The sequence below is a fragment of the Haliotis rubra genome, unplaced genomic scaffold (genome assembly GCF_003918875.1).
Source record: "Haliotis rubra isolate DU_JTF1 unplaced genomic scaffold, ASM391887v1 Scf40, whole genome shotgun sequence".
Taxonomy (NCBI): domain Eukaryota; kingdom Metazoa; phylum Mollusca; class Gastropoda; order Lepetellida; family Haliotidae; genus Haliotis; species Haliotis rubra.
Window position 1 is genome coordinate 1,954,670 of NW_025767080.1, and position 27,822 is coordinate 1,982,491.

The following is a 27,822-nucleotide window of genomic DNA, read 5'->3' on the forward strand; positions in this document are numbered from 1 at the left end:
TCAGGAAAAGCATGATAAATATGCGGACCTCGCCTTTGAAATGTCTCGCTTGCATCCCAAGTACACTGTCGTCAGGCTCCCCATTGTTCTCGGTGCCCTTGGTTTGGTACCTCCTGATCTCTTGGCGCAGATCAGGAGAGTGCCCGGGTTCTCCGCCGGGAGCACAGCCCTTCTGACACTCTGGGTAATGCAGAAGGCTGCAGTGTTGGGGAGCCTTCATATTCTCCGGAAAGTTCTTGGTGGGTTCGACTAGGCAGTGTTTCCTGGGAGAAGTCCCATTCGCTGTCTGGGCTGCGTGTAGAAGGGGCGAGGGCCCTGAGCTGATGATGAGCCTTACCAGCCTGGCTGTGCCAGGATCACCTTAACCCTCTCTGCTGCATACTATCTTTAATCTGTAAAACATAAAAATAATAATACATGTACTGGAAATTTATATAGCGCTAAATCCAACCACTAAGTGGGTGCTCAAAGCGAGCTTTGGGATGACACGCATATAGATCTAAATTCATGCTATTTAAGAATTGACTTTCCCTTTGTGTATGAACCTGGAATATGAACCTTCATAAAGCGACAGCCAAACTGTATGAACGTCGGTGCAAGCGTATTTTCTCGAGTAATCGACAATCGACTGTAGTTCCGGTCTCTTTTGTGTAATCTCTTCTAAATTAATCATGACCGACTTTCAACACTGGTATGTATATATTGGGGTACTATCAGAACATTTAGTAAAGGACCTCTTCATTTAAATGTGTCGATATTTTGTTAAATGAATCCATCCGGATTAACTATATTAACCCTATAGGTTAACAATCGGAAATAATTTCAGCAGTTGTGAAAATACAGAAAATTGGCAAATGAAAATGGAAAACCAACATGCTGCAAAACTGTAAGCAGTGTATAATTTGATAGGGACTGTACACATATGATACGTTAAATTTGACTGTGATCGTAACCTGACAGTATCGATCGTGTTGGTCGGCCATTAAATGTATGACCACGTGATACGTGTATAGCTTGGACAGCGATGTTCCGCCTTTTTGGTCTAGTGGACTAAGCGTTAGTCCGGAAAGGTCAAGGTCGGCGATTAGATTCGACGTTAAAGATAAAATAATCATTGTTAGGCTGCTGGACCCCACATTAAGTGGGGTATACATATTAAACTGCGTAACTGTATCTCAGTAGGCTAGCTCTATGGAACTAGTGCATGGAAGGATTCGACCACATACACAGAGGCACATGCACCACCACCTCCACACAGTGCTATAATCTTGAATGCGACGTTAAAACACAGCTCACCTTGAATAGGGATGACTGCAAGCGTCTTCATCTTGTTTCAGATGAGCACTGCAAGCACTTCCTATGAGGTTCTGGTGGACCAACTGGGGGACCCAGGACGGTTCCAGGTACTGATGCTGTTGTTGATGTACGTCCAGGAAATCCCCGTTGTCTGGGCGACGCTGATGATGTCATTTTCCGGCAAAGTGCCAGATTGGTGGTGCCGAGATAACGGCACCAATACTCCACCTGAGGCATGCTTCAGTTGTCAAAACGACACCTACAAATATTGTCCTTCTAACCAGTCAACGTGTAACAATGTATATTTTGATCCCATAATGACAACAGTAGTGAGTAAGGTAGGTTCAGTATATTTTTCGAAGATTATGTTATTAAGTGAGTGGCGGTTGCAGTCTGATTGGGTTAGAGCCTCCTATAAATGGGATTCTAAGCTGCTAAATAATCGTCAGTCTTTATAACTGAACATTATTGTATGAATCATTTTAAGAAATGCTCTGTGGTCTTTGCTTTACAAATAATATTTTCCGTTCACGACGTCGTATCATGTTTGGCACTTTTGGTTGTTGCAGGTTGTTTCGGGAAGTTTCTTCACTATATCACGTCAGTTCTTCAACCGTTTTGGAACGTATTTGTTCATGTAATTTTACTTTCATTAACTACTTATTCGAAGAAAAAATTTACACTCGAAACTGATTCTCCGTTCTAAACTGTCCTGCAATATGTTCAATAGTGGAACCTCATCTGCGACAGCCAGGCCATCCCCGCCACAATGACGTCAATACAAATGGCCGGCAACCTGGTGGGCGCCATTGTTTCTGGTCAGATCTCAGATGCATTTGGACGCAAGATTGCCCTGTACCTGTGTCTCCTCATACTCACCGTCTCCTGCACCATCGCAGGGTTTGCGACATCGTGGCAGATGTTCTCTGTCTGCTCTTTCTTCATCGGCATTGCCTGTGGAGGATACCTCGTCACCTACTTTCCGCTTGCAGTTGAGTTCGTCCGATCAAGATGGAGGACTGTCGTTGCCTGCTTCCCTTTCTGGTCGCTAGGGTTTGCCTTGTTTGGTCTCCTGGCTTGGCCTGTGCATGATTTCAGATACTTGTGTTTCATCATCGCGGCTCTGGAGACACCGTTCTTGTTCACATACAGGTAAGTGGTACAGGTCCTGGGGATTCCTGGTTACATTACATCTCCAACATCCTATGTTGCTTATAAGAGGCGACTGGACTAGTGTGCTCACACTCAGTAACTTTGTTGTTTGTGCAGCCAAGCGTGAAGTCATCCCACATATGACATTCTGACCTTGCTGACGGGGTTGACCACTTTGGCCATATGGACAAGACTTCCGACCTCGGGTTAGAAGGTCCGTGGCTCAAACTCCATCCCGTGACTGGAGATTATACATTTGCATGCCATCGCTCACTGCTGATTGGAACCCTTCTGATGGTGCCAGTCACTGGTTTCTCTGATTCACGTTAATGACAGGCCGCTCTCTTACATCTAAAATGTTGCTGCTGATTTCAGCAGAGAATGGCAAACAAACGATAAAGGCCCCGCGATCGAACATTGTCAATGCCCTTTATGATTCCATGACAGGACAGAACCATCGTGACGTTGACGTCAGATCCTACTGAGGTGGATACGTTAGTTCCCGTGGGTGACGTTATTGTATGTATCACCCTACCCTGACGGTGTGATATATATTGTCCAGATTAGGTAATGCTTGTTTGTTCGTTTGTTTGTTGTCGTCGACCTCATCCAACTGCCAACCGTCAGCTGTCCAAGTTGTATGATGGTGAACTGTAAATTAGTCGGAACCAGACAATCCAGTGACTGATATCAAGGGCATCGATCTGCATGGCTGAGATACCGTGGAATGCATCAGCAAGCCAATTGGTGCAAGGCGTATGCCTAAACAGAATGAGTGAGTGAGTTTGCATTTAGTAGCAATATTCCAGCAATGTCACGGCGGGGAACACCAGAAATGGGCTTCACACACTGTGTCCATGTGGGGAATCGAGCGAACCCTTTAACCACTAGGTTACCACACCGTCCCTAAACAGAAACAAGACGTGGTACTGTGGATAGTTGTGGTTTCCAGTTCAGCTATCTGCCATTATTACCTCAAGATATACCCCAAGTTTAATTAATGCGTGTTATTGGTTTACTCACCATCACGATTTTATATCCTCAGGTTTTTCCCGGAGAGCATTCGATGGCAGCTGTCACGTGGTCGTATCGATGAGGCGAAGAAGACAATTGTCCGGATTGTTAAGATGAACCGGATTAACATGCCGGACCTCAGCCAGATGCATTATTTGGCTGAACGAGAGAAGGCAGATCGTGTCTTTCAGAAGAAATATACATTTTTTCACCTATATACCTCGCTGATAAGGGTGAAGAAAATGGCTGTATTTCAAACCATGTGGTATGATTTTACGGAACGTAACACCATTAATAACAAAAATACTTTAATTTTGCGTCTGTGTTTATAGACATCAGTGTACATGCATATCATATCTTTTAATAAAACAACTCTCTGAGTGGCGAGTTGCAGTTTATATAGGGGGTCGAACCCCTATATATACATCAATTTTGTACTCACTAATTGGGGGTGGGGGTGGGGGTTACAAGATATGCAGGGGTAGTCGCTTACCTTGTACATAAATTTTAGGGGAGGTCATACACATTGTACATGCTCCTCCATAGAAATCCTCATCAAATCCCCAACAAACACACACACACACACACACACACACACACACACACACACACACACACACACACACACACACACACACACACACACACACACACACACACACACACACACACACACACACACACACACACACACACACAGAGCCATAAATTTTGAACGGTCCCTAATGGTCAATTGACCCGAATTTATTGTATATCGTATCTATCTAATTTGTCATAAAACAATGAATCTTAACCCAATAATAATGTAACTGGCTCCAGTTTGAAGGACGACTGGCTTCAGTGCTGCAGTGCCATCACTACCCCGCCCCTTATATGTCTTCGGTTATCTGCCTCCAGGTGCATATCTAGTATAGTGTATTACGGGCTGTCTTTCGGAGCTCGGAACCTGGTCGGAAATATCTACCTCAACATCTCGCTGTCGGGGCTTGCAGAGTTGCCTCGGATCCCTGTCATCATCTTCGTCAATGACAGGTATGCCCCCCGTCGCACACACCATACCCACGCAATCAGGTAATTACATCAGGTAATCATATTCACACACAGTGAGAGCACCCTCCATAGTCCGGCCCAAGGAAACCTCACCTAACGGACTAGCACAGCTGAGAACGCCTGTATGTAATCAAAGTGACATTACCATACCATCTTAATTCGTTAATCCGGAAGTATGGTTATCCGGATGATTTCATTTGGACACCACCGCCCCCGTTAACGTTAACGTGATTCCGTATTCCTAAAAGACAATAAATCTGAAAAACCTATTGATATCTATAATTGACTAAGTTCACAAATCAATACAAATTCAGCACAATGGGTATCACTACGGCAGTACACAGTATAATACAAGAGAAGTGATTATAGCAATCCGGGAGAATAGAATACGTAGATTATACATGAAGCAGTAGAGAGAACTAAGCCTAGAGAGGGTATGATGGTCATCACACAATGCTTCAGGTGACCTGAGATGTCATGTGAGATGAGAGGCAATAACTAAATCCCCTTACAACCACAAAACTAAGTTGCTAGAAATGTCCCTGCTGAGACAAATCTTTGTGTAATATTCTGTGCATCAGAGGAGCTCTAGTACATTCCAGAACTCTGTCTTAATGAAGCGTACCACTACTCTTTACTGAGTCTACCATACTGTGTAAAGCAGTTAAACACTGTTGCACAAGTTATAACACTTCCTCATAACAAATATTACTTGAAAAGCAAGGAATCGTACTTATTGCGATACAGTAGTTGTAGATCGATGTATTGTTCCGTGAATCCCGTATGGGTCAAACTTAAAAAGTTCCAAAATCCCTTTCCTAGGTAAACATATGAGGTCAGTTTAAGAAAACAAATAATCTGGTTACACATCCCCTTTATCAGTACTTGTACAATTAAGAATCTCGTTGTCTGAGAATCCAGAAGTAAATATTGAGCACGTTCACATGATGAATATGACATTACCACGTGTTCTGTATTTGGTTTTCCGCATATTTGTTGTCGGCTGATTTCACAATGAACGCGGTTTGGTCCGAGTTAACGAGGTATTGTTTGTTGTTTAACGCCGCACTCAACAATATTCCAGCAAATAATCGAGTCTGGACTAGACAATCCAGTGATCAACATCATGAGCATCGATCTTCGCTGATGATACGATGACATTTGTCAACCAAGTTAGAGAGCCAGACCACCCGATCCCGTTAGTCTTAAGACAAGCATGGGTTACTGAAGATCAATTCTAACCCCGATCTTCACGTGTGATTAACGTTGTTCCATTGTTGATTGCAGGATCGGGCGTCGATGGACATGCTTCTGTTTCTACCTGCTGTGTGCTGTGGCGTGTTTCATCGTGGCGGTCTGCGCCGCCGAGGGTGAGTGGGTGACACTTTAAAAACAGTTCGCTTCAGACTTGAATTCAAGCATGACCATAGACTTGATTTTTATTTGTTATACATTTTTTATATATAACAAATGTTACAGCAAAGAGACTGACTGACTGAGTTTGGTTTTACGCCGCTTTTAGCAATATTCCAGCAACATCACGGCGGGGGACGCCAGAAATGGGCTTCACACATTGTACCCATGTGGGGATTCGAACCCGGGTCTTCGGCGTGACGAGCCAACGCTTTAACCACTAGGCTAGCCCAGCGCCCCAATATAGCAAAGAGAGATATAAATATTTAGTTGACTGTTCAGGGAATGAATTAGGAGATAAACATCATGTGTTGGCCAATTTCCGGGTGTTATTGAGTATTTGAAGCACGGGAATTCATTTGGAACCGACCAAATTGGCCAACACATGATGTTTATCGACATTGTAAACACAAAAGTAAACCAAAAGGTCCACACACGTATTTTGTGTCTGCTCTCATTGATATCGAGTACGGGTACAGCAGTGAAATGTCATCAGCTTGCCGTTTCGGCTGTCTCTCATGGTAGCATCTAAGCTGGGCCCCGTCTCGCATATCGCGCGCAAAGGGAGCCGGGAACCAGCTTAGGTAGCATCTGGAACTGCTCATTTGTGACGTCATTCGGACTTTACGTCACAATATGATTTTAATGACGTCATCACAGCTGACGACGTAACAATACAATGGTGTGAGCGATGTTTGTATGTATTAATACGCAGAGAATTTCCGGGAATCAAATACCATTTGATCACGTTTTTCAACCAATCAGATTAAAGAACACAGTGACTTTTGGTTTACAATGATAATTCTAAGATGCTTCGGTGAAAGATCAAAGACGCCGACAGTACTTTATCAAACGATAATGTGCACTTTTTGCATTGCGTCACAATGTATTGGCGTCACTGCGCTATTCTAGTCTGCCCCCTCGTAATCGAACAAGTTTGCATTACGTCACAATGTAAGCGACGTCACGATGCATGTCAGTTGTCATCGCCTTAGACAGACAAACAGACATAGAGAATACTACACGAGGTCTGATTACATACGAATTATACGTGTCAAGTCGTTACGACATAGGTCAACGCGATACGACACTCGTGTGACGTACGAGATTAGTATGCAACTACCCATACGTTGACCACGTGGGTAATAAAATACTGTATTACCTTAAAAGGAATTCGGTTTGGTTCACAGAGCTTGACAAAAATACAAATGAATAACAACATAAAATATGACATTACTAAAAACATAAAAACAGATAAATATGTTCTTATATAGAAATAAATGAATAAAAAGAAAACTGGACATTCAACATTTGTTTAAAATTGCAATACTTTGAGGTACAAAAGACGTTCGAGCTCGTTTAGTCTTGGTGATTGGCACTGTATAGCGGCGGCCCGAAGTAAAACCTTATACGCTAGATTTAAAAAATGTGTTGTGTCATTAATGATTTTTTCAGTCGTTGAAAGTACGCTCATAGCACTCGTTAAAACGTCCTCGTACTTTAGCTATAATAGTTCAGGGCGAAAGTGTGCTTTATTACACTATACGTGGTGGTAGAGCGAACTATATTTCTTCAATATTGTTTCCAGAATGAAATATTATTCAAACCAGTCAAACGGTAGCCTCGACACTCACGGAATGCTTTTGATATTATGTAACACCAGATGTAGTTATCAATAAATCGTCATGGCGTAATCAGCCGTTGCTGAGAATTGTTCATCACTCTGGCTCGCGTTGTCTCCAAAGAACGTGCTGCATGCACCCTGCGTGGTTCATCACAGTTGAAATGGGCGGGTGCCTGAGGTTAGATCTCGCCATTATGGTATCGCTCACAATTCACTACCTTGCACTATCCATTTCAAAATAATCCATTTCACCAAGTGTGAAGTTTCTTTTTTTATTCAGTATATGAACCTGTTATCAGGATGCATCTGAGGATGCCCGGCAGGTATAGATATTTACCTAAATCATCACTAAACTGGAACAACGGGCTGCTGGTTCATTCATTATTCATTTATGCTGGCAGTATACTGCGATACTGTTTATCTTCTGCCATCACGTAAAACGTATACGTGATAACTCCATACACCAAGTAACTCATAATAATCATGCTTTATTGACAATCTCAAATATTCACGTATCATTGTTGATGGGCTATATGCTTCATTCCATATTCCAGCCCATAGCAATACCCACACAATTTGAATATTAATGCTTAAATCAAACGCAAACATCGTAATTTCATGTTTCGTATTCAGGTTGGAGGTCATCTGAATAGATGTAGACATTTGAATGCCTTATCTGAAATGTCAGTTTTCAGAATAACTCATATAGTACATAGTTTATACAAGATATTCTTATCAGAATCAGATGTTTGTTCAAATACGACGCCTTTTTGTGGAATGCATGGAAAGCTTTGCTAACTTTCTATATTCAATTGAATATTAACATTAATAATTAATTATTAATTATTAACATTAATAATGCACCACGCAGGGTGTATGCAGCACGTTCTTTGGAGACAACGCGAGCCAGAGTGATGAACAATTCTTATCAATTATAATGTGTTGGATGTTTTGTTGAGCGCGCTGTGTGGTCAATGATAGACGCTTCTCCCATTCTGCGTTAAAGTGATGCCTGTGAAACGTTCTTTCTGTCTTCTTATTGTGTCTTGAGGACTCAAAGTTTAGGTATGTTCAAATCTCATTTTTGAATATTGTTTGTAGTTAATTTAGGACCTTCAAGCGCACATTTGCTTGGGGTGAGTGAGTGGAGTTTACGGCTGTTTTGAAAGGTAGTTGGCACGGCGTGTCAACTAAATGTGGGAGGAAAGCCCGAGTGAGTGAGTTTAGGTTTACACCGCACTCAGCAATGTTCCAGCTATATGGCGGCGTTCTGTAAACAGTCAAGTCTGAAATAAACAGTCCAGTGATCAACAGCATGAGCATCGATCTACGCATTTGGGATACGATGACGTGTCAACCAAGTCAGCGAGCCTGACCACCCGATCCCGTTAGTCGCCTATTACGTTGTAGGCTTCAGACGTTTCACACCTTGGTGAAACCCGCGAGCATGGCCAGTGTGCTGGTGAAACTAACACATAATCGCATTCACCTGGAGGTGGTGTTGGAAACATGGTGTAATCATTTGATCATTGTCAGTGTCAGATCAGCGAAACTATGAATATCCCCTCTATGTCAATCTGGACTACAATTTAAATTTTGAATTCCTGGAAACTTAAGTTCAAAATCCAAACATCAGTGCTCTGTTTAGCAAGAAATAGGGCCGGTGGATTGGTCTAGTGGTCCAGGTGACGCGATCGTTCGCACCCCGGTTCGATGCTCCATATGGATACAAAGTGTGAAGCCCATTCTACTCCAGCAATTGTCGCTCTGTATCAATCTTGGGTATGAAGTTGTAACGTTAGGCCTTATTGCAGTTTGTATTTGGCGTCTATTTTCAATTTTGCAGATACATCAATTTAAGGTTGGATAATCATTTATAATGTGTTGTACCATCAGTCGACGAATTTGTTGTCTGCATCGTTTGTTTGTGCAATTGACAGCGTATGTAGATTATGTTAAGATGTTCATGTCAGCCATGTCAGTCAGATTTGGCGTCGTTCTTACAAGACGTTCTTCAGCCAGGTAGTGATAAGTGTATCCCTACTGTTGTGAGCTATTGTGCCAAGCTTAGTAAAACAGGAGTCATCCCTTTATGTGTACTATAACTGTCAGTGCAAAAGAATATCCAGTCTTCACTATCCTCAGAAGTGTTCATAACGACTGGAATGTATGACGGCCATCTTGGATTTTACATCGATACAGTTAAGGTCAGTAGTGGATAAAATGAAAGAGAAATACAATGATACCATGGACAGCTCTGCTCCTAACGTTTACAAATGTCTAAATATAAAGATAATTTAGGGGGTGGGCACATCGGAAAATTTTCGATGGCCGTATAATCCTAAATACTTGTACTGGGATTCCGAAGCTGTGTACCAACTCCAAGTGCACAATTCAGTCAATAAGCCGCGCTGCTATTTCTGAAGTTCTTGTGGACTCAACCTGAAAAAAATACTCGAATATGTACTTTACTGAGATAGTGTATCCCAAATATAACATATATTACATTTGACCACATTCAAAATGGCATTATGCCTTCATGGTGTGTATCATGTTTTCATTTTTAAAGGTGTTACTGGTTTGGCGACGGTCAACTTTGCAATGGCCTTGACCGCCAAGATGGCGATTACAGCTGGTTGGGCAGCTCTTAAAGTCTACACTGTTGAACATTACCCCACTGTGATAAGGTAAGATGTCCATTATCATGTTATGGCCATGCCGCCGCTCTAAATGACGCCATGGCTACGGCATCAGTATCCTCGGTAAATTGGTTCTCAGATATTCCTGCCACCAGAATTTTGCCTTATATAAAGACGGAGCCCAGCCTATCCAATTGACTAGAATAGCCCCCAGCATATCTTGTGTGTTGCATGATCCATATTCTAATGGAGATCGGTTCTCCACCATCAGTGACCTGGTTCATTTTATGCTATTGGCCCAACCGTGGACCATTACATATACTATCAACAGATAATGGCTGATCAAGATTCAGTTGAATTATGTATCTGACTGTTGTGCAAAAAAACATTCACGTTCGTAAAGATTCCGCACTAATAGTAATGATGATGATGCTGATGATCACCATCATCATCACCATCATCACCATCATCACCACCATCATCATCATAAACAGTGAGTAAAAGTCTTCCTTTGAAATCTTTTCGTTGGTTACAAGATGTCATCAGTTCACAAGGTTTGGTCAATCGTGTTTATAAATCAGTGCCCTTATGGGTATAGTGTTTGATGTTGCATGAACACTGTTAAAGGTGACGTTAAACTCACTAACTTGAAAATCAAGTTCGTGCCACCTGGTTTCTAGGGTCATAAAAATATCATCACGGAACAACCATGAGTTGCGGCCCTTGGACAGAAACCTATGTTCGACTGACTGACTGAGTTTTTGGTTTTACGCCGCTTTTAGCAATATTCCAGCAATATCACGGCGGGGGACACCAGAATGGGCTTCACTCATTGTACCCATGTGGGGATTCGAACCCGGGTCTTCGGCGTGACGAGCCAACGCTTTAACCACTAGACCACCGCCCCACCTATGTTCGAAGGTTCGAATTCTGGCTTTGATGTTATTGTGGTAAACGTTTAGTGATTCAAAACACTATCATGATACATAGTTGGAATTGTTCAATCGACTCTGCTTTTAGAGCGTTCTTATGGACGTGGAAAGAGTTTTGTCGCTTTTATTCTCACATTAAGCCGACACGTCGACATAAAAAAGGAACTAAACTACCTATAAACTGACATAAGCGTAGACTCATAATTGATGGGTGAAAGTGAGACAAAGAAAAGGTTATTTGATGTTCATGCAGATGACAAGGGTACGATAGGTATGTTTTGGACTTGAGTTTTACAGTGTTTCGGCATCATGGTACAACATTTAATAACATTTGTAATTTGGGAGTCAAATACAATTTTCAAGTGTAAAACTACACTATATTTTGCAGTTTAGTATTCAAAGCAACTGTACGCGTTTGGTGTCGCTAACGGGATTGTATCAACAATTCATAATCATTCTTTTCCGCGCTAATCTATAGTCTGTTTGCAGTGAAAACGTACCTATTGGTTTGTATTACCAGAGGGTATGCACATTAAATAAAACACCGAAAACATGTACCGTTGGTCTAAGTTAACGCTCATCACGTACCGCACGTGTATTTGTTTCACTGTTTCAACTACTGAGCTCACTCCCCTGTAATCCAACCAATAATAGCGATTTGAATCTATGATCGTTTGTTAAACAACTTTTTTATCCTCAGTTGAATAAATTTCTGAGATTTATATGTTCAATTGGCAAGGTAAAATTATGATGATCTTAATTTCACTTTATTTTATTTACTTTTTTGTTTAAATTGAAATTCATCGGTACGTTTTCACTGCAAACAGACTATAATCAGTTACGGTCTTATGGTATCAATTGTCACGCCTTTACATGATACACATTATAACATAGTTTCTTTTGCAAATGTCTGGATGAAGATTTAAAACTATCATTCGATTACGGTACATCTATATCAGACGTCAGACAGACGCAAACTGTTGATGAAGATGAACAATATTCTGTCTTTTTCAGAACTCTTGGATTAGGGGCGTGCAACATTGCAGCCGGTGTTGGGAGCATCGTTGCACCTTATATGGTCCTGATGGTGAGACTTCCTATCTGTTGGGCTTCCGGGCACCGTTCCACAAAACGAACTAAGACGGTTTTATATTCAACCATGACATTTAAGGATGCTTGACTGATTATTAAAAAGCACTGAAGCAATCGGTTCCATACTAGAATAAGATTGGTTGGTCGGTTTCTTGTTAAACTCAGCAATGTTCCAGCCATGTGGCGGCGGTCTGTATATAATCGAGTCCGGACCAGACAACCCAGTGATCAACAGCATGAGCATCAATCTACGATGACATGTGTCAACCAAATCAGCGAGCCTAACCACCCGATCCCTTTAGTCTCCTCATGCTACAAGCATGGGTTACTGAAGACCAATTCTAACCCGGATCTTCACGCGTCTTAAAATGCGAACTTTCACCGATTAGAATATCATTGAATCGACCTCTTGTGGACGTGTTCTCAGAACTGTAAGCGTTTTGGACTGAAAAAGAGGTAATGGTTATAATAGTAGTTGGCTTATATGGCTCTCATATCCAGGCACATTGCCCACTCACGGCGCTACGTACATTACTATCCCCGGTCATAGGACACTATCGTACTTTCCGATACCTTTTCAACTCCCTGGGAATCATACAGCCATGCTGCCTGTTAGGCGCAATAAACTAAACACTCACATTGCCAGCACATCCTCACGGGTACCCCTTTTACAGCTGGGTGAACTGAGACAATGTGGATCTAAGTATCTTGTCCAAGGATACTACTCAAATGTGCCCACCTCGGGACCCGAACGTAGGTGCCTCCACCGGGGATCGAACCCAGGCCTTCAGTATGATAGGCAGATGCCTTACCACTGCTCTATTGCGTTCCACAGTTAATGTAATGTGACAAAGAGACGGACATTAACCTATATACAGTATTCATGATACTGAAACTGAGCAACAATACCCTATATACCTGGTTATGGTGAGTCATTATTCATCCTTATTTTGATTTCCCCACAGACCGAACAAAACCTTGTGCTGCCATACACTGTCATTGGGATCCTAGTAGCTGCCAACGCTGTCATTCCCTTCCTGTTGAAGGAGACGGTCAATCAGCCCCTTGAGGACATACTCATCGACGACCATCTGGCCGCTGACACTAGCGGACTTTCAGCCAACAGACTTTCAGGATCCGACCATCAGAGCATTTAGACTGTGTTGTTATGTGTGATGTGACATTCTTTGGCGTCTTGTGTGACATGTGTCTTTCTTGGCCAACTTAATAACAGCTGAACAACCATACCATTGACGAATGTTCCTCGTTTGCTCATAATAATTGGCATACATAGCCAGTTGAAACAGGCGCCGCCATTTGCGTGGATTTGCGTGTCATGGGTTCAAATTCAATATTCTCACTGACCATGATCCTATTGCAAACACCGTTCATGTAGACATGGGTTTCCTCAAAGTGATAAGCATCACTTTGGGATGTGAAATAACTGACATATAGTTCGAGGCAGCATTAAACCCAACTGACTCACTAACTGACTCTTCTTTATCCACTAAGGAGGGTTAATCATAGCACCAATATTTAGAATGGTTCATAGAAATCCCAAGAATCTGTATTCTGGAATGATGCGTACATAGTTCCTATATCATCACTTAAAGGACGTCATCGTCATAAAGTAACAGATACCCCAAATATGGAGGCTTGTCTTAGAGATTAAACAGCACTTGGAATTAACGCTGGATGACTAGCTTTAATGCATTTCAAGATGGAAACAATCAAAACGGTTAGTTACTCCATCTCCAGTACCGTTATAGTGTTTTCTGTCTGGCGGTGGGTGGTGGTGTTGTGATAATGTTACTACTATTGTATTGTTATTGGGGTGTTGGGGCCGTAACAGTTAGCTGCGCCCTTGAGCATCTAAAACGTATGATCCCGGTTCGTAGTGATTCTTGGTTTTAGCCCTATACTCGTGCAAGCTGACAAGCCAGGATGTAATGGAAACATACAGTAAACTACAGTTATGGACAACGTAAAACACAACTTTGCAGATTCTGATACCTTTCGGTATGGACCTACCGAAACAAATCATCAAAAATGCAAATTCAACTTATAAAGTTGAAAAATAACGCGATGAAAAAAACTGCGCGAAATCGTAGTTCAAACGATTAACTAATTTTCCCCCAGCGCTTGGGGGGAATTGAATTGGTTTCAACAGCTGGGCTGCGCTCATAGCACATGCGCAGTGAAATAGGTTCGAGCAGCTTGGAAGCGGGTTGTCCGGTGAATACTCGGTGAAGGCTTTGGTGTGAGCTATTTTTCTAATGTTTTGTTGATATTTCAGAGGGCGAGCTTTTTATATGTTATTACAGTAGATTACCGATTTAACTGTTTATATAATTTCATTTGTCTATTTCACCACACGTTCTTCTTACCGAGTCACTTTCTCAGTTCGATACTTAAAAGCAATGTCATTATTTAGCGTTGACAGAATTTCTAACTGTGATATAGATATATCGTTGTCACAGACAAAACTCAATTTCTGTTTTATTGACACCTATGTGTCTGCCTGCCCGTCTGCTAATGACAATATTCAATACACAACTTCGATTACTGACCACATGCAATTTGAACTTAACACCTATCAGGCTATACACCATAAACAAAACGCATTGATTTATGGCCCGAGTTCGGTCTCTGTCACATTATGTAATTACACAGACAGGCAGGTGTTATACTTGTACACATGACATGTTATGATGTCTGTTGATTGCAAAATGTTATACACTAAAATAAGCATGTATTTACAAAACCCAACATCTCTATATATACACACACAATGAGCTGTGAGGGCATCTGCAAATAAACCAGCCGTTACACTTGAGTGCACACCCACCCGCTCTGACTGGGTTCGGTATCCCGGCTGCTTCGTTTCTTGGGAAGTAAACCCAAGTACAAAATATTGCACTTTTGATTTGCGATTGTACGCTTATAATTTTGTTTAGATGTTTTTTCATAACCAGCAATGTATATTATATGTCATGAATAAGTGATAATTGTGTTTTAATTATGTTTGATTTTTTGGTTGCATGTGACCTTTTTTAAAGGGACCACTAATTTTAGTTCGCTCTACGCATTATTGTCAAATTGTCCTGAACCTTTCAAAACAGATATGTAACTGGTTTCTGAGGTCAGTGACGGCAGTGAAGATTAAAAATGGAATGTATATTTTGACATGTGTGAATTCGTTCTTTTTTAAATTGAGTAAGTGAGTTTTGTTTTACACCGCAAAAAGTGAGTTTAGTTTTTACGCCGCACTCAGCTTAATTGCAGCTATATGGCGGTAGTGTGTAAATAATCGAGTGTGGACCAGACAATCCAGTGATCGCTTTGGAATGGAAACAGAGATGTTGCTTAACAGGAATACACATCAAAATTTCACGTTTGAAAAAAGGGCGAGCACGGCTCACAAGCATGCCTCGATCGTCCAAGACCGGGGGCACGGGGTTTACGCCGGTTTACTCTCTTGTCATATATCTTGCAGTCATACTTCGGTGTCCGATTACACCAAATTTTCAAAAAATGGTTGGTTTGTTGTTGAACGCCACACCCAACAATATTTAAGCTATATGGTGGCGGCCTGTAAATAATCGATTATGGACCAGACAAGCCAGTGATCAAGAGCATGAGAATCAATCTACGCAGCTGAGATACGATGACATGTCAACCAAGTCAGCGAGCCTCCCGACCACCCGATCCCGTTAGTCGCCTCTTACGACTTTTGTATGATTTTGTTTTGTATGCTTCTTGCATACTTTTATATAATTCAATTTGTTTAAAATAATGTTTCCATTTATTTAAAAAAATGTCTTTACAGGATATCTACATATTGCCCCCAAAAGGCAAATATACACAGTGTAACGTTAAAAAACGCCTTGTCCCTGGAATGATATATAAGTTTGGTACAAACAAACAACTACATGTGACTGAAATGAAGCCCCCAGTTAGACGTCCCAAAAGTCAGACAAATCAATCAGGCGTGACTGGGATTACAACCTAGTCTTACCCACTCATATAATGAACCTGCCCCATACACTAACGAGATGTTTTTCACGTTTGTACAGAAATACTTTGATCAGAATATTAATGTTGACTGGGTTCTCCAAATGTGTTTCTAAAATGTTCAATTTTATCAAAACAAGATTATAGAGTTTGCATGCTTGTTTTTACAATGTTCAAAACATGATTATACATATTTTTTAATGCTGTTGAGTTTCCATTAACCTAAAGGAGTTACTTCCTTCCTAGCATTGTTTTTCCAGCATAAACAATATAAAATATAGAAAGAAGTACAGGGTGTACGGTTAACATTCAATTTATACTGGCAAATAATAGGAAAACATTATCCACTCTACCAAATTCAACACTATCTACACAAAATCAACTTTCATCCAAACGGCAAATGTATCACTTGCCAAATTCCTGAAACAATAGCCCACACAATCTTTAACTGCTCAAAATATAATAAACAAAGAACCCCATTTACCAATGCTTTAAAACAGAACCTCAATAAGCTAACTCTTCTGATCTCAACATTCTAACAAACCCCAAATTAATTAAAACAATCACTAAATATCTTGCAGTTTCAGCACCTGTGGAAATGAGACTTGCTTCTTTTAGGGTAGACTGACAGTTAGTCCCAGGAATAAACTGCTCTTATCTAAAACTATTAAACAAACAATGAATATATTTATTTACAAATCTAAATGAAACCCAGAACAATTCATGCCATTTCATTTTGGACTTGAGTGGGTCTCCAATTTTTTAATTCTCTGGGACCTGAGAGACAGACTCGACTTTATTTAGGGTTATCTAGAGTTTCAGCAACTGCTGTTCAGAAAATAAAATACAGTTTATGAACAGTGAGACAGAGCAATACACCCCTGTCAACACAAAGAGTTAAACCCTACCAGGTGTAGGGACACATGTCCGATATACCCCACCCCCTCCCGTGCAGTTCGCCACCCACGCGCCTTCACCGCAGTCTGCACTACAAACAACCCTCTCCACACGTGTTGATTGAGGATTATTCTTAATATTGCATAACTATGAAGGGAAATAGGTCATAAAACAAAGATGTAGGTGTTGACAATTAACATCCCAGACCGTAACCGATAAATAACAGGGATGCGAGTGTTTGAAGGACAGTCGGCGGCCGACACCCGATATACCGAGGTAGGGGAAGGGGGCGTGGTGGGGGATGAGGATGGCGAAGTGTTGGGACTGAGAAACACGTGGTAGAATCACTAGTAATTAGCACATGTACTTCAGGACTGGAGGGTGTGGATTGGGATCAGATAAAACCGAGGTCATCAGTTTGTTCTGTGAAATGAACGTGAGAACATTGTTGTGAGAGCGTGACGTCCTTGAGTGGTGTGGTTTAAAATAGACAACCGTCATCATGGAAACATCATGGAGATTCCGAGGATGGTACGTTTACATAACATTATTTCAAATGTTGACGTTCTATGTATAGCTGAAGTAGTTTTTTGCGCTTATTAAACGCGCGTGTGTTAAAAACAATAGCAGGTGACAAAGTGGCATCCGCAAATCTTTCAATATCACAGGAATCCTTGACGTCACGTGATGGCAGGCTACATCACATGATCAACAACATACAAATATATTTAGAACTACAACTGTACGGTAAAACCCGTGAAGAATTCGTCGTCAACAACCCATGCTTTTCGTAAGAGGCGACTGAGGCTGTCGGGTTGGTTAGGCTCACTGACTTGGTTGACGCATGTCAGCGTAGATCGATGCTCATGCTGTTGACCACTGGATTGTCTGGCCTAGACTGAATTATTTACAGAGTGTCGCTGCATATTGCAGTTAAACGACAAACAAATCTTTACTGTAAGGGATGGGCGGACAGGAGAACAAATGGATCAGGGACAGGCTACAGGAATGTGGTTCAAAGAAGCAACTAAGCTTACAATATGCAAGGTTAGTGCAACTAACTCGCAGAACAATAATATTTAAGTCTCATGTTTTTCTGTTTTCTCTATCGGAGGTGATAGTGAATGAGTATGGTTTTATGCCGCTTTTAGCAATATTCTATCAATATCACGTCAGGGAACACCAGAAATGGGCGAAACACATTCATGTGGGGAATCGAACCCGGTTCTTCGGCGTGACGAGCGAACGCTTTAACCACTTATCTACTCCACAGCCCTGTGTCAATAATAGATATGATGAAGTGATATATAACATTCTCGGTTCCACAACATGGTATTTCGAGGGATTTATTATACAAAATCCTTATTTCAAATTTGTGAAAGAAATGCTTTCAAGTAAAATATTTTCTTTCGGTTTTGTTTTACTGTCGCAGTGGATATTTTCTCGTATTAGGGTTTTTAGATGCTCAAGAAACATTCACGCGGACAAATGTGAAATATCTCTCTAACCGGATATTAAAAACAAGCCATCATCCGAGTATTTTCAACATTTAATTGTACTTAACACACTTAGCCGTCAATTGACGCACGTAAATATGACGATAATTATGCAAAAACAATATCTAAATAACACTGAATTCAAAGGTTACCATTATAGCGTATAGATAGGGTTTACTAACATATATATCTGAATAGTCTGTGTTAACATGATTATTTCTAAACAATTCCTGCTAAGTCATCACTGCGCTGGAGTGTGTCGACGCGCGTGACAAATTTATCAATGAAATGTTTACGTCAGAACCAGCTGATATCCGCGCATGCGTAGTCAATATATCCGGAAGCGATGTAAACAAAGATTGAGACTCGTTGGTCCTATGGACGAAAATGCCTCTAATATATTGTCACACAAAGCGTTTTGTCGACTAACAGCACTTACACTGGTACGTATAACGACGACAGCGAATGTTTTTAATAAAGCTGAGCCTTGAACGGACGACGCATCCAAGCATCCAGAAATGATTCGGTTATTTTGGGTATCTAATTTTAGATCTAGTCTCTGACAGTGACAGTGTAGTTTAGGACAGCAGCAAGTGTAATAACATTAGCCATGGGAGCAGAAAGATCAATGTGTAAGCCTCGACTAATGTCTATCTGCAAATAGATAAACATTCACGTCATTCTTTACAGGGGTTGATGAGATAAATTCAAGGGTACAGTCAAATACATATTAAATTTAAAGCTTCAATTCAGATTTTTGGGAACAATTGTCTAGACGATGCTGACATTTAGAGGACAGTGAAGTTATTTCCGTGGTGACAGATGTGTTGCACTGTGTCTTTTCTGTTTATTAAACAGACAAAACATATCCAGTTGATATTTTATTTGCAGTTAACAATGATAGAATTTATATAGCTACCAACAAAGTACAATGACAGGGACTTGATTGTTTTATCGACATTTTTATGTGTGTGTGATATGAAGAAACAGATCCTGTTTGCCTATCACCATGGTGTGGCCCCTTGACAGACAGACAGTGTTTGCTTATCGTTGACAAAGTCGCTCCTGGGTGGGTGTGTCCAGTCTGGCATTGTACTCCCTACTGGTGGACGTTCTGTGTAATGTCACTTCGCATTCAATGTCTATTTACCTGACATTCAGCCCATACCTCGCTTCAGGTGGGGTCTCTACTGTGTTGATGTAATCAAATCGACTAGATTTCCACCTGTGCGTCAGTGGCCATGGACCTAACAAACACGACAGATATTCTCTGCCGAAGGTTACAATGGTCACGGACATGGGCTAGCAGCTCATTCCTGTCAAGCTGGCTATGGGTGAGATTTGTTACTGTGTAATGCTGGGCATGAATGTTTTTGTATTTGATTGTTTGTAGTTTTTGCAAGCTGATTCATTTTTTTGCATTGATTGTGTTCATGTTTGAAATACAGGCATTGTTAATGTTTGAAGTAATACCATTTTGAAGTTAGAAAAGACAGCAATCTGCGTGTTGATATAATCTGTATCATTGGATGAAATATGACATGTATTTTATGTTCCAGTGTGTCCGTTTAGCGCAACAAGTAATTCAGATTTTGCAAAAATACTCTTTGTAATGATACAAACTGTGCAAATAATGATCATCAAGATACACAATATACCATCATGATACATGATATAATTTTTACAGTATGAGGTTAACAATTATACAGGCTCATACTAATTACTGCAAAACTCATTTTGATAATGACACATTCTGGGATTGTACGTTTTTTAGGGGACTCTTTTCTTAAAATGACATAAACACTGACAGCCTACTTCCACTTTACTGAGGAACCACTTCGGAACTCCCAATGACAAATAGTCTCTTTCTGATCATTTTGAAGTCTTGGTTATTTAACTGGTGTAGAGTCTGATTGGTCACCTAAGATAGCACACCTGGCAACTAATTGCATGGTGTCCGCCATTCTTTAAAAAAAGTAATTCAGTTAGCCAATAATGAGCAATCAATCAATGTATTGGCGGTTAATCCTTTGAAGGGAGGGTGTTGTTTTTACACGGGCACTTTACGACAGCGTGTATTCAGTATAGATTAGTAAATCTACATACAAAAACACTACCTTTTGACAAATCCACTGTGCGAGATAAAAGCAATCATTCAATCAGCGTGTTATCGGTTAATCCTTTGATCGATGTTTGTTTTTGTAACTCGACCGTGACAGGCACAGGGACTGATAATCCCTCTTGCTGCACTTCCATGCGCATATTACATAAGATGTGATACATTTGCCACATCAGACCTTAATTAATAATGTTGAGTATTTACTCCAGACACAAGAAATGCCAAATGGGAACCTTTGTCGGGGAATCTGAGTGGTGTTACCACTAATTATACCTGTTATAAATTCATTAACCATCAAGTGAATGATGACAAATAACGTGTAGGTTTACCACCAAACATGAGGTACAGAAAGGGATTAGTAATCACTGTATTGCATGCAGTTTTGATTGCCTGACAAAAAACTTATAGGCCGACACTGTTTTGAGCGTACGAACGGAACTGCATTGTTGCGTAAGAAATACATATACGCATTTGCTGTACGTACCTATTTACCTAAGTAAATGTTCAGATTTTTCTAGCAATGGCAAGGTGGGGTTGTTTAGTTTACGGATTCAAATACATCAAATGTGTGTTTTTAATATCATAGCATAGGTAATAAACATCATATATTTACGATATGAAAATCAGAAAATGTTTACACTGCTGGGATTCTTTGTTACAGTCAGACAAGAACTACCAGGGATATTTTCAAATAATGGGCATCCACCCTTCCTAATGTTTAGGTTGAAGAAATTCTGCCAAGGTGGACAGTAGCCCAGTCCCCGTGCCCGTCACGGCCGAGTGAGCAGGTACCGACCAGCCTGCAACTTGGTTTCGAAATTAGACTGTTGGCGAGAAACATTAATCGCTCTGGATCAGTGGCCCTTTAAGCAACTATTTCATTCTGTGAAACAGCTGTTTGTTGTGAACATAAAGTCACTTGTACTGAATATGACTCTTTATGAAGATCCTTCAGGGTATAAATTAGGGACATACAAAAATATTAAAATTGGGTTTCACTTTCATTGGAGTATGAGCCATCGTAGTGTAAGGGGCAAACATTGCATGAACACTGTGGTGGAATCTGACGTTCATACAGTGTGGCCTTGATTTGGTGAAGGTTTATTCATGTCAGCCAGGGAAATATTCATGTATTCTTTGTTATGAATTCTATACTGGAGTTATACATAGGTCGCTTTAGGAGTTGAAGAACGATGTGTGGCTGGGTGCACACTACCTCAGATAAACCAAAGCTTGCTTGAGGGACTGCTATGCATTCTTTTTGTATTCCACCTTAGTGGATTCATTTGCATGCATGCATTAAATAAATCTATCAAGCCAAATAATTAATTTGAAAGTTTGGAAAGTGACTCTTTGTAAAGGTTACAGTGTTTTTCAACATGACAGCAGTCTTCCTTAAGCATGTTACGGTTGAGTTCCAAGTCATTATTGAAAACCCTGTGAAGATCTAGGATAGCATTGAATTTCAGCAACCCATGCTTGTTGTAAGAGGCGACTAATGGGATCAGGTGGTCAGGCTCACTGACTTGGTTGACACATGTCATGGTATCCCAGTTGATGCTCATGCTGTTGATCACTGGATTGTTTAGTCCAAACTCGATTATTTACAGACAACCGCCATATAAATCAGTTCACCTGATGAAGGGACCTGGAATGGTCTCGAAACGTCGTGAGAGAAATTAAAAAGAAGTTTAATCCATAAAAATATCTTGGACATCAATGTACAACTTCTAAATGCCACTGAAAGACATCAACGCCATATAGCTTGAATATTGTTGAGTGCAGTGTATTGAAAAACTGGGTGTAATAACGTTCTTTATGTCCTTTCATATTGATTGCTTTTTTAGCTCACCCAAGTCTCACCAAATGGGATTACTGGTATTTCTGGTGTCAGTGGTTGACTGTTGTATCTGTTGTTATTTAATGGTCAGCAAGTTGCTGTGAGTTGCATCCTGTTTCAGTCTGACCAGACCTCAGAACCCTTTGAAGTGTGAAAGATTTGTACTATAAACACATGATGGGATTCCTTGCTTGTGGGATGACTAAAGATCTTTTTCTTTTATTCAGCAGGAGAAGATCCATGGCTTCTCCCCCGAACCTACAGAATCTTCAGATTGATTCTCCAACAGATGCTGCCTCCGACAACACACGCTCATCTTCCGCCCGGGTGACCTTCACCCCGAACACACAATCCATGGCGCTGTCACCTACCTCCATTTCGCTGGCGCTGAAAAGTCCAGAAGGCATTGACTGTTATGGCAATGAGAGACAGGCTCTAGCAGAACAGAGCAAATTTTTCAATAACTCCTTGTTAAGTGATGTGAATTTGGTTGTTGCGGGACAGAGATACTATGCTCACAAGATAGTCCTAGTCAGAGCCAGTGATGTCTTCGAGAGGATGTTCAGTTCTGAGTGGTCGAATTCTGTAAAGAAGGTTGGTACCGTTATTCCTAATTTTGACATTTAGATTTTTAGCTCACCTGAATCAATATGGGTTAATGTTTTGTGGCACAGTCCTTGATCTACCAGGCAGTAAACATTGCCATGCTTGAAAATACTTAAACCATTGGTTGCTCATCATGTTTATCGTCGTACCTATTGGTAATCTCTAAAACCTGGGTTCCTCCTGATAATGACACTTTGTCTCACAGCTCTTTACTTGCACTTGTAGTATTCATGAAGAGAGGTAAACATATACGACCTACATACCATGTCTTCTGTCCTCTCACATAAGGATGATATGCCATGTATGTTGACTAGACTACTCTCCGGAGCAGCTTTGGGGCAGTTGGGTGGGCAAGTGTTTTCTCGTCTGGCCAAAAGCCTGGGATTTTAGTCACCCACAGAACATTTGTAGATATGCATCAATAATCTCCACATTTTGACATTAAACATATCAACAGAAATTACTTGATCTATATGCTATATGCCCGACTGCTTTATTAAACTGTTCTCTCAATAACATTTCAGGATGTGGAGTTGGTTGAGGACAGTATATGTAACACTGTGGTCCCTAGGTTTCTGAAGTTTCTCTATGGTTGCCATATCAAGCTCAACATCGACAACACTCTCCCAGTGCTTATTCTTGCTGACAAATACAATGTGGAAGACCTTAGAAATGTGTGCATCACATTCGCAGTGTCGTACATCATCCCGAAGCTCCAGCTGAAGGATGTGTTCCATGTGTGGTTCCAGTACTCCACCAAGTGCTATCACCAGCGTCTTGTCACTGCATGCGTGGGGGCACTAGCTGAGAAAATGGACGAGATTATTGGCTCCGAGGAGTGGGAAGCAGAGTGGCTCAACCTTGAGAAGGACCAGCTCATTGAGTTTCTCCGAAGCTCTGACCTCAGTGCCAAGGATGAGTTTGAGCTGTGGGAGGCAACAGTAAAATGGATACAGTCCCAAGCTCACCCTCAACGCATGGCCCAGATGAGCAATCTGGCCGAAGTGATGGAGTACATCCGCTTCCCAATGATGACTTCAGAACAGCTTTGTGAAGTAGAGTCCAGTAGTCTGTACCAGCAACATCCAGAGCTGTTCCAGAAAGCCTTCATGCTGGCTTACAAGTTCCATGCCCTGCCACTCACAAAACGAGCCAATGTCAAGGAATTTATGTCTTCCAGCTTCCTGCTACGAAACTACACAGATCTCCGATGGGACAAACGTCTTCAGGTCTCCCATTACTCCGCCTGTCCCAAAGGTGCGGAAGTGGGTTTCAGATTCTCAACCCGTGCTTCTTCCTTCCCAGCTCAGACGTGGGAATGGGAGCTGAAGGTCCACCGGAAAGGTTACTCAGCCCAGTGTGATGACTTCCGAGTTGTACTGTACTCCAATCTGATTCTGGACCAGCCCCGGCCGATCGAGTACTACTTGTCCATAGTGGACCGGGATCAGATCCTCCACACTGTGTCCGGGAAGAAGAACTTCTCCAAGGCTCGCTACACCACGGACACCGAGATGGACAAGAAGGTGACAGTTGCTGACTTGTGTCAGCCTGACTCGCCACTGCTTGTTGACGATCATCTTATCCTGCAGATTGCTCTGAAGCCTGTAGAATAGCCGATTGTGTATGTTAATCTCTTTGCATTCAGATGTGATTTCCATGAAGGTTGTTGAGTAACAGTTGATTTTTTTCATTAGGATATGTACCATCTGTCTTAAGATTTCAGTGTTGATATTGTCACATGGTATAATTAAGGGTGAATTGTGAATTACATACTGTATATTACCATAGATAAGCCGACCCCATAGAAAAGCCGACCCCTGACTTGACCCTTTTAAATCAGTGTCAAAATGATGTTTAATTGCAAATTTGATGTCTTTACTGACAAAGTCGTCTTCTCTTGTTTGTTTGTTCATGCGAAGTGATACGATGTCATTTTCTTACCCCCTGAAATAAAAGTTTGACGAAAGTGTAACCCATAGATAAGCCAACCCCTTTTACAGACTGCTATTTTTGGTCCTCAAAATTCGGCTTATCTACGGTAATATACGGTAATTCATGTCGGTCCATTGTCTCAGTGAGCTTTACTCCTTATAACTACAGCTGCATGTGTAGGGTCAGATGATTCAGTCCAGATGAGTTGAGCGACCCTTGGTTCACATTTTTGCATGCGTTACATTATTGACTGACTTTCCATGTCACCTTTGAGGAGGACGTTGACCTGTACATCTTGACAATGCCCTGTCCATGTGTACAGCTGACTGGCCTGAAAGCTGTAACATTGGTGTCCTGTGACCACAAGGATGTTTTTGTGTTTTGTGGAATGCTCAACATGTTATGTATCACATTGATGTCACAGCATATTTTCAGTTAATCTAGTAATGATTTCAACTGATGCTGCTGAGAAGGTTGTGGCAAATACCGGTAAACTGTCACTTAAAGTCACTTTGTGTAAACTGTAAGTTGTCTGCCAACAGTTTCTGTAGCTGTGCTGACAGTCACACTTTCTTGGAGGCATGTGTTGCCATACGACTGTTGTGAAAAGGAATAGTTGCACACTGACATTTGAGGGAAACATGTATTTTTAATGATTTTTCCTTTCAAGAAAAAACACACAAGCATTTAAGATATAAAAGTTTGCATTTGATTCCTAAGGTCTAAAGTGCAATGCACAGCACTATATGTTCGAAACTATAATGAATTTATCAGTATCTGTGTCATGTATACAAGAAAATGTTATGGATTCCAAATTGATAATCATTCTTGATGAACACAAATGTTTTGTGTTTTCAAAAGTGTAATTGATCAGAGTTCAATTTCAGCATTTCAGTTGCTAGTATGCCAATTAGTGGTCATTATTTGTCTACTGGAAACGTTGTAGTGATTAGGATTGCTTCTGTGTGACAGATGGAATGTTATTAATTCCTCTGTAGTGACTGCTCTTGTACCACCGACAGCTATCCTGCTGGATGTCGCTGAATCACGATTGAATGCAATATTGAGAAAATCAATGGATTTTCCATGCCCACCTTTTTCTGCGAATATTTTTTTTGTTATGACATGTACAGCTGCAATTAAGATTGAAATTAATTACAGCTAACAGGGATTTACCTGGGTCTGTGTTATTTCGAATCAGTAAACTATCTATACAGTCAACTCCAAGACACCACTAATGTAGTTGATTTTATCGTTAGTCCATTATAGGCATATCAAGTGAGATATACAGCAAGTGGTGAGGACAAAAGAACAGTTAGTGATGAGCATGTTACTGTATATGATGTTTGGTGACGTGAGCCTGATGCCGCCAGGCTGGAGATGTTAAGTGACGCTTGATTTCCCAGAACCTTTAGGATTTCAGAACAGTGCACATGCTCAGGAGGCTTTTCCTTTCTATGGATGGGGATTTCTGGTTAGGCCATTTATAAAAATATTTTTGTTTCTCATTACGCCCGAGACAAAAATTCGACCCAATCCTAAGATTTAAAAAAAAATTTACACTTGAGAAGATGCAACTTTGACTCTCAAAATGTTGCATGAATTTTTCACATTTCCAAAAACAACCACCGACACACGAAACTGTGCATTTCTAACCAAAATGCAATCTACAATTTTGATTAGTTGTATTCACATTTCCTGACCTGCAATTTATGTTATTTTGTCCACTTACATTTTGGATAGAATTGCTAGCAATGTTCTCTGTCCAGTGAAACCTGGTGCACCTGATTCTGCTTGTGACACTTTTATGTATCTCACAGAAGACAGGTGTATTGTTTGAGCATCCCATTGGTCTTCTAGATTGCTACTGTCAATACTTGATGTCTGGGGATGACATGATAGAGGCATGTATTGCTTTCAATCTCATGTTCAATAGATGTATATTTTATGAATCCTTCAAGTACCAAGACTGTGTTTGCTCTATCAGAGAGCTCCTTAAGACAGGGTCTAATATATACTTTATCACCACTGAATCCATCAACATGTTGTAATGTTTGTATGCTTTGCCTGTAATATCCCACAGTGGAATACTGTTCCACAGTCAGTGTGTCTCACATGGAGTCTCCTTTTTCCTTTTGTTCTTGCAGATTTGAGGGGTTTTGTATTTTTTGCAATATTTTTCTACTTTTGTCTCATTGTTCGTATCACATTTGTAGAAAAGTGCTTGACTGTCATGAGCTATTGCAAGTGCCAGTTATTTGTTGTGCAGTAAATAGCATCTCATCCATGTTCAATTGCCATTAGAGGAAGGATAGAAAGAGTGCCATACATGTTCTGTTTTTCCATTTTCCATCATCATCATGATCATAACTGTCCTTTTGACAATGAATGATAAACTTTTGTATTTTGTGTGGATTTATGATTTAAGATAATTACATCAACAAATTATTTATTTCACCGGTTGTGATCTATATGTTTTAGTGAATGGACAATTTCAGATATATGAAACATACTGATACTTTTGTTCAAAATGTTCATCATCAAGATCTTTATATTTTGTGTTAAATTGCAATAAAACTTACTCTTTAACATTTGATCACTGACAGGTTTTTCTTCCATTAAAACTACATTAGTCATATGGTCGTCATGTCAACATATCAATATTGGTACAAGTGACAAGGATTACCAGTATCAGACATGGTA

The 27,822-nt window shown here is 40.8% G+C and overlaps 2 protein-coding genes across 4 annotated transcripts; both read left to right on the plus strand.

The window, feature by feature from the left end:
• Positions 1–2,048: 2,048 nt before the first annotated feature.
• Positions 2,049–14,163, plus strand: LOC124287398 (solute carrier family 22 member 15-like). Its single transcript, XM_046723930.1, has 7 exons — positions 2,049–2,448; positions 3,494–3,727; positions 4,360–4,494; positions 5,800–5,882; positions 10,119–10,236; positions 12,135–12,207; positions 13,178–14,163. Exons 1-7 carry the CDS (start codon positions 2,066–2,068, stop codon positions 13,367–13,369), a joined length of 1,218 nt encoding a protein of 405 aa, XP_046579886.1. The 5' UTR covers positions 2,049–2,065; the 3' UTR covers positions 13,370–14,163.
• Positions 14,164–18,947: 4,784 nt separating this feature from the next.
• On the plus strand, positions 18,948–27,713 carry LOC124287421 (BTB/POZ domain-containing protein 17-like). 3 transcript variants are annotated; one of them, XM_046723962.1, is made up of 4 exons: positions 18,962–19,062; positions 19,798–19,953; positions 22,806–23,172; positions 23,709–27,713. In XM_046723962.1, the coding sequence occupies exons 3-4, from the start codon at positions 22,819–22,821 to the stop codon at positions 24,798–24,800; spliced, it is 1,446 nt and encodes a 481-aa protein (XP_046579918.1). In that variant the 5' UTR covers positions 18,962–19,062; positions 19,798–19,953; positions 22,806–22,818; the 3' UTR covers positions 24,801–27,713. The 3 variants fall into 3 exon arrangements, with proteins under 3 accessions (XP_046579919.1, XP_046579918.1, XP_046579920.1); XM_046723963.1 differs by lacking the exon at positions 19,798–19,953 and having other exon boundaries at positions 18,948–19,062; XM_046723964.1 differs by lacking the exon at positions 19,798–19,953 and having other exon boundaries at positions 22,809–23,172.
• Positions 27,714–27,822: the final 109 nt, after the last annotated feature.

What these genes read in the sequence shown, in the direction of transcription:
- LOC124287421 (XM_046723963.1), top strand. Translation starts at nt 22,819, where the DNA reads ATGGCTTCTCCCCCGAACCTACAGAATCTTCAGATTGATTCTCCAACA. An exon ending in GGTCGAATTCTGTAAAGAAG is followed by an intron (nt 23,173 to 23,708) that starts GTTGGTACCGTT and finishes ATAACATTTCAG; the next exon opens with GATGTGGAGTTGGTTGAGGA.
- LOC124287398 (XM_046723930.1), top strand. Translation starts at nt 2,066, where the DNA reads ATGACGTCAATACAAATGGCCGGCAACCTGGTGGGCGCCATTGTTTCT. An exon ending in CCGTTCTTGTTCACATACAG is followed by an intron (nt 2,449 to 3,493) that starts GTAAGTGGTACA and finishes TTATATCCTCAG; the next exon opens with GTTTTTCCCGGAGAGCATTC. An exon ending in GCTGTATTTCAAACCATGTG is followed by an intron (nt 3,728 to 4,359) that starts GTATGATTTTAC and finishes ATCTGCCTCCAG; the next exon opens with GTGCATATCTAGTATAGTGT.